We start from the raw sequence: 7,315 nt of genomic DNA, 5'->3' as shown, positions 1-7,315 counted from the left end.
CAAAAAATGTGCTCCCATAAAAAAAAAAAAAAGATTATTCTGACTATTATTTCATATGTCAAGCTTAATCTGAGATGTGTAAATGTCTCACCCGATGCCCGGCTCCAGGTATGTGGGGGGATACATGGGCGTCGGGCTGCAGAAACAAGACAGAAACCAAAAAAGAAAACATGAAAGATCATGTCAAACCTCATAAAGTTCACATAACATGCTTTATAAACGCCACACAGCCCTAATGAGGTCATAAAACAGACTGTAACACTCACACACACACACACACACACACACACACACACACACACACACACAAGTTCAGACACTGTGTGAACAAGTGCAGTTTGTGGCACCATCACAGCCAGGAAGAGAGTCGTTTTCTGCATTTATCAGTGTGCCACAGCAGATATGACACCCACTCAACTTTACTGCCCTGCCACAAGGGAAGCCCCACCCACTTCCTGGACGCGGTCCAATTCTAGACATTGATTGACAGCTGGTTTTCCAGCACACAGTGCTTCCTGCTCCCGCTATCTGACAGAAACATCCACTGACTGCTGATGCAGCTGAACGCTCTTCAGTCCTCACAGACGCTTACAGGAACTCACACCACAGCATCCCAGCATGCACTGATCTGAAACGCTCTCTCATGCACATCATGAGTTATTCTTTATGGATAGTTTTTAGCACTATATACTTAAAATGGAGTTATAATATCTCTTGATTCTGAGCTCATACGGGTGATACTGCTTTTGATATTTGCTGTGAATGACGTTGAAACAGACGGACTCACCCCACGTCTCTGTCCAGCATGGTGCCGGGGTGGAAGGGGGGGAAAGCGCTTCCGTTGGGGGGCTCCTTTGGGGAGTACAGCTTGAACGACTTGGAGGAACAGCCTGAGCGAGGAGAAAGAGAGAGATGCACATGTTCAGCTGTGATTCGACAACAGAATTATTATCAGCATCATTACTCCAGTCTTCAGTGTCACATGATCTTCAGAAATCATTCTAATATGCTGATTATTAGAATTATACCTCTGTAAATAAATACAATATAATGCACCGTGCACCGAAATGAAAATTCTTGGCCGAAGCCGAAACTGAACAAAATGAAACACTGGGCCGAATACGCTTTTTCGAGTTTTTTTTCTCATGTATTTTGCCAATTTTTTGCACCATTGCACAAATTAAATAGCCAAAATGTGCTTTTTACGGGTTTGTCTTGCTTTTGAAAGAAAAAATAAATTACAAAACTACAATTTAAAAATATTTAACACTGAACATTTCTAATATGCTGATTATTAGAAACATTTCTGATTATTATCAGTGTTAAAACAGTTGTGCTGTATAGTGTGTGTGTGTTGGGGGAGGGCAGTACAGTGACTGTCTCACACACTCGAGCAGTAAAGACCCTCCATAAACAGTGCACAGGGGCAGAGGTCAGCCACACCCCTCACCCTCGCCATCCCGCCAATTAAACGCATCTATAACACGATGCATTCAGCCACAATGAGGTCACGACCCGTCGTCGCGGGAACAGCTCCGCCTCATAACGACCGCTCGACGTGTCTCGCAAATAAATCTGAGAGCTGTCAACGTCACGGCGCATCGTAAAACAGAGAGTCGTAAAGCACAGCAAGACAGACTCTAATTGAATTACACAAACAACACAAGAACGAAGGTGAAAAAGAACATCTGATCATTTCACAGTAACATTCAAAAACACAACAAACTACAGGTACTGTATTCTGGAATATGTTTGAGGTTAAAAAATTGTTTTAAATAAAATAATTCAATAAATAAAAAAATAAAAAAATTAAAAAATAAAAAATTACAAAACAACAATTTAAAAATATTTAACACTGAACATTTTTAACATTCTAGCAGACACTATACCAGCACAATTTAGCTGAAAATGAATAAGTTAGTCGAATTATATTTTTTTGCCCATCAGACCCCCTTCTTGAATCAGGCATGTATTTTTAACTGTACAATTAAAAGCAGCCTTGCTGAGCAGAAGAGCCTTCTTTTAAAACATTAGAAAGTATTACAGATCCCAATTTGAACACTATGTGTGATGTTATAATAAATGTATTAACAGAGCTGTTGTAATTATTATCATCATTATTATTGTCTTACTTTTTATTTTATTTTACAAAACAACAGTAAAATTACAATACTAACATTTATGAATGTTCTTGCTTTTTCTTTTATTTTGGCAGAAACGTGCAGGAAGACCTCAGTGCTTCTTTTTGTTGATAGAAGATTTATAAATGAGTCTCATTACGAATACGTCGCACGTCTCGCATTGTCACGTGACTTGTAAAAAATCATAAAAATGTGACTGAGCAACTGACGAGTAACGCTGGTTCAGCGTTAGCTGGTTGCTATTTGATCGTGTCACGTGAGTATTGTTCGGTACAGTTTATTCGGTCTTTTCGCTTATTCGAAAGAGCTTTTTTTGTTATTTTCGGCCGAATAATTTTGGTTACCGAACATTCGGTGCATCCCTATAATAAATAATTTATATATATATACAGTGGGTACGGAAAGTATTCAGACCCCCTTAAATTTTTCACTCTTTGTTATATTGCAGCCATTTGCTAAAATCATTTAAGTTAATTTTTTTTCCTCATTAATGTACACACAGCACCCCATATCGACAGAATTGTTGACATTTTTGCAGATTTATTAAAAAAGAAAAACTGAAATATCACATGGTCCTAAGTATTCAGACCCTTTGCTCAGTATTTAGTAGAAGCACCCTTTTGATCTAATACAGCCATGAGTCTTTTTGGGAAAGATGCAACAAGTTTTTCACACCTGGATTTGGGGATCCTCTGCCATTCCTCCTTGCAGATCCTCTCCAGTTCTGTCAGGTTGGATGGTAAACGTTGGTGGACAGCCATTTTTAGGTCTCTCCAGAGATGCTCAATTGGGTTTAAGTCAGGGCTCTGGCTGGGCCATTCAAGAACAGTCACAGAGTTGTTGTGAAGCCACTCCTTCGTTATTTTCTGAATACTTTCCGTACCCACTGTGTATATATATATATATATATATATAAATAAATATTCACACAACATTGGCCATTTCTGGATGCTAAAACAAACATAAAAATTATTTACCAAGTAGGTGCTTTTAACCAAAGTGACTTACAAATGGCAATGAAACATAACCAGACAATGAAGCATGTGTTTGATAAGAAACATGAAACATGCTCATGGATATCTGTCTAAAAGAAACCCACATACACTGTAACCATTAAACATGTTGCTGAATTTAAAAGCTGTGGAAAACGTATAAAATCCGCCTGTAAGCTTGAAGCAGCAACATGCATTAGATTATTTTCACGCATCAGACACCCGATAAACACACTGGGCCTACCTCTAAAAGACTGTACGAGTGGACAATTACGGCATTCTTTGGTCAAACACGCGAGCGTTTTCAAGAGAGACTCAGAGCAAATGCTGGACAGTCCAAAACTCAATCTGAAAACATGAAAATCTCAGCGTCCCGGCATCAGAGCACATCCTTCATTAAATATTCATAACAGACTTTGAGCCATTAAATATTCACTGGGGACGACACTGGACACAAATCCCTCTCACAACAGCGCTACGCTTATCAATATTACACTGGAAACAAGCAGCACTGCTGCAGGTCTGATGAAGGCTTTCGAAGAACAAGTAAGGAAAATGTAAGTAATAATAAATAGAAGGGAACACAATACGTCAATATGGTCTCTTAATGTAAATGTCTTGTATTAGCAACACTTCAAAGCTTGAAAACAACAACTTTCAACAGCGGCAAACAACTTTTCAATGCAGTTTCCAAATTAACAATAGCTTAAGGCTTGAATAGCTTTGCTCCAAACCACCAGAATATGGAAACTTTTACAGTATCTTCTAATCGCATTGCAAAAAAAGTGCTATTCTTCCTTAGTATTTCTTTCTCGTTTTCAAGTACAAATGTGTAAAGATTTAAAATTAAGACACATTGCTGGAGATGCACAATAACAGAAGACAGAATCTTGTTTTATGAAAAATTGATAAAAATTAGGTTTCTCCAAACAACATGTCAAAATGCATGATTCTGATTATTTATCAATGGTTTTATGAAATGCAGCAAGATGAATTCGACCATGCATGTGTATAAATCTGAAATAAATAGGTTTAAAGAAGAAATGAGCTGATCTAGAGTTTAAAACGGTTGTTCTTGGGCTGAAAAGCTTTTTAAATGTATCTGAAATACAATAAAAAGTCAGTTTACTTCTGAAATAAACAGAATAAGATGGTCTTTGTGAAATAAACTGCAGATTGATCAAAATGAAGTGAGTTTATGATTAAAACATGAACAAATCTGCTGATGGGCTCAGAATTTTTTTTTTTTTAATTCAAAAGCAAAACAAGTTTTTATACCCAATTGTCAAATTTGTTCTTGTTCCAAACATAAACTCACCTAATTTTCAAGACTTCATTTTACACTTGCATCTCAAGTAAATGCATCTTGATTTAAGAATGTTTAGATATTTGTATTGAGAAAAATTAGTTTTTTGTTTATACAACACTTAATGTCATGACTTTATGAATTTAAGACATTCTGCTGTGATTTAAGACCTTAATCTGTGTCTTTAAAGACACGAAAAAACACCTTTACAGTTCACAGATCAGCGATACGCACACGGATATCATAGTGCTGGGCGGTATGACCAAAAATTTATATCACGGTATTTTTCAGTATGAATATTCTATGGAAAAAAGCCGCTAAAAGGGTCTGAAAGTTGCTAAATCTAGTGCTAAAGTCGCGCTCGTGTGTGTGAGACGCGGGAGCTGATGGCAGCGGGCGGTGGATATTTGTGGCGGTCAATGTGGATATTGTGGATGAGTTCTTCTGTGTCATCACGTTCTATTAGTTCTACAGCTTCAGTTTCTGAACTTTCACGCTTAGTAACACATACAGCTGTTCCCTCACCACAGTGCAACAGTGAAAAGAGACCCGTTTCAAACAGTGTCACGTTCCCAACGTTGTTTAAGCAACATTCACCGGTATTTTAAAAATTCATATCATAACAAAAATAAACACCGGTATTCGGTATGAACTGGTATACAGCCCAGCACTAAGATATCACAATTTATAATCAGATTAAAACATCAAACTGACGCAAAGCAGGAAGCACGCAAAAAGAAATCAGCATGTTTAGCCATTTAGTGAGAAAATAAAATCTGAGCATTAGATCTTAAGAGCGTTCCATTAAGAGATATCATTCAACGGCTGCTTAATGACTTTCTAAATCAAATCAAACAAACTTCCCGTGCAGTAAATTGCTTTCTTGAAAACATCAGCAGCAGCGCACATTACTTCAGGCTACAGTCATAATCGAATTCCCGTCTGAATGTGGCACATGATCAGCTGAGTGCATACAGGACAGTATACATCTTTACAGCACACAACATACAGATTACATACAGACATGTTGTGTGGGTTTTCTGGCTGATGGTCCATCGCATGTGAAAAGAGAGAAACGATGATCATCATATGATCTGCTAATGACTGTTTTCACCACAACACCACAGAGACCCTCCAGATGATGCTGATGGCTTCCAGTAAATGGAAACGACTGCGAATCAAGAGCAAAAACACTTTACAGAGTGAGTGCGTGTGCTGACACGAGAATATCTTACTGTTATAATAGAAATAAAAATTGTCTTATAGGAGAGAAATGAACATGTCAAAATGCAGCAAGACGAATTAAACGTGTATACATCTGAAATAAATAGGTTTAAAGAAGAAATAAGCTGATCTAGAGTTTAAAACGGTTGTTCTTGGGCTGAAAAGCTTTTAAAATGTATCTGAAATACAATAAAAAAATTAGTTTACGTGTGAAATAAACAGAATAAGGTGGTCTTCTTTGTGAAATGAAAAATGAAGTGAGTTTATGATTAAAACATGAACAAATCTGCTGATGGGCTCAGAAAAATTAATTTAATTCAAAGTACATACAATGCTGATGGCTTCCAGCAAATGGAAATGACTGAGTCCAGATGAAAAACACTTTACAGAGTGAGTGCATGTGCTGATACACTAATATTTTACTCTCATAATATCATAAACGAACAGTCTTATAGGACAAAAGCACCGTTTTCTCTAAATAACGTCAAAATGCATGACTCTGATTATTTATCAATGGTTTATTCCTGAGCTGAAAAGCTTTGAAAAGGTATATCTGAAACACAATAACTAAAAAGTGAGTTTCCTCGCGGAATAAACCGAATATGATGGTCTTCACAGCAGATTGAGACGGATATGAACGGATCAGTCCGTGTTTACACTGTATTATCACACACACACATTCAGTAATACACCGCGTTTACAGAGAAATCCCAGTCTGGCTGACTTTAAGAAGCTGAAAGTGTCGTGTAAACTGCTTTATAGACTGGAGTGAGCTTGAGTGTTCATAAATGAAGCCTCTGATGAGGCCCGCGGCTAACACATGCTAATGCTAGCGGCGCAATAAAACACAGAAGAACCGTTGAAATAAAACACCAAAACAAGATCCCATAAAAGCGTCAAACCCGTCAAAATAAAAGTCGACAATGAAATTGAAACAAACCCCATCCGTGTGGTGAAATAACGGCGTGTTATCCTCAGCTTTACCTGAAACACTGCTGACTGGAGGACCGAGCGACTCCACACGGGCTTTATGTGAATCCCGGGACGCGGAGAATCACGAAGATCGGTGTGAAATCATGGGACACGGCGGTTATTAAAGGCAGGATTGTCCGGTGTCTCTCCGGTGCTCGCCGAACCGCCTCAAGAGTCTTTGTGTTCACGCGCCGAGCGAACAATAGACGCGCACAAGCCAGACTGATGCTCTCTCTCTAACACTCTCTCTCTCTGTAGACAGACTGTGCTCGCTGAGTCTGTACATCGTCAATGTTTTCCTGAGTTTCACATCAGTCACGACAATCCTGTCGGTGTGATCTCTGTCGGAGTGATCTCTGTCACTGTGCTCAGGTAGCTTGCCGTGGTGTAGTGGGCCGAATGGTTGAGAGTGAGTGTGAGTTCTGAGGCTGGCTGATCTCTGTTGGAGTGATCTCTGTCGGTGTGATCTCTGTCGGAGTGATCTGTCGGCGTGATCTCTGTCGGCGTGATCTCTCTCGAAGTGATCTCTGTCGGAGTGATCTCTGTCGGTGTGATCTCTGTCGGTGTGATCTGTCGGTGTGATCTCTTGTCGGTGTGATCTCTGTCGGAGTGATCTGTCGGCGTGATCTCTGTCGGCGTGATCTCTCTCGAAGTGATCTCTGTCGGAGCGGTCTCTCTCG

At 39.0% G+C, this 7,315-nt stretch overlaps 1 protein-coding gene across 5 annotated transcripts in view; it reads right to left on the bottom strand.

Moving 5' to 3' along the window:
* LOC107700700 (LIM domain-binding protein 1) overlaps nucleotides 1-7,315 on the bottom strand; it is a 27,317-nt gene that overhangs the window by 9,481 nt on the left and 10,521 nt on the right. Inside the window, exons 1-3 of one of the 5 annotated variants that reach the window (XM_016502797.1) lie at nucleotides 6,648-6,717; nucleotides 788-890; nucleotides 92-136 (exon numbers count right to left, since the gene is read on the bottom strand). In XM_016502797.1, the coding sequence (XP_016358283.1) occupies nucleotides 92-136; nucleotides 788-807 (65 nt within the window). In that variant the 5' untranslated portion in view covers nucleotides 808-890; nucleotides 6,648-6,717. Of the gene's footprint in view, nucleotides 1-91; nucleotides 137-418; nucleotides 597-787; nucleotides 891-6,603; nucleotides 6,622-6,647; nucleotides 6,718-7,315 lie in introns of those variants that run through there. The other 4 variants (XM_016502712.1, XM_016502484.1, XM_016502637.1 and 1 more) reach the window with 4 other exon arrangements.

Source organism: Sinocyclocheilus anshuiensis, unplaced genomic scaffold (assembly GCF_001515605.1).
Source record: "Sinocyclocheilus anshuiensis isolate Anshui unplaced genomic scaffold, SAMN03320099.WGS_v1.1 scaffold21, whole genome shotgun sequence".
In the NCBI taxonomy this organism is placed as follows: Eukaryota; Metazoa; Chordata; class Actinopteri; order Cypriniformes; family Cyprinidae; genus Sinocyclocheilus; species Sinocyclocheilus anshuiensis.
Note: the sequence above shows the minus strand (reverse complement) of the source record. Positions and strands in the feature narration are given on the sequence as shown.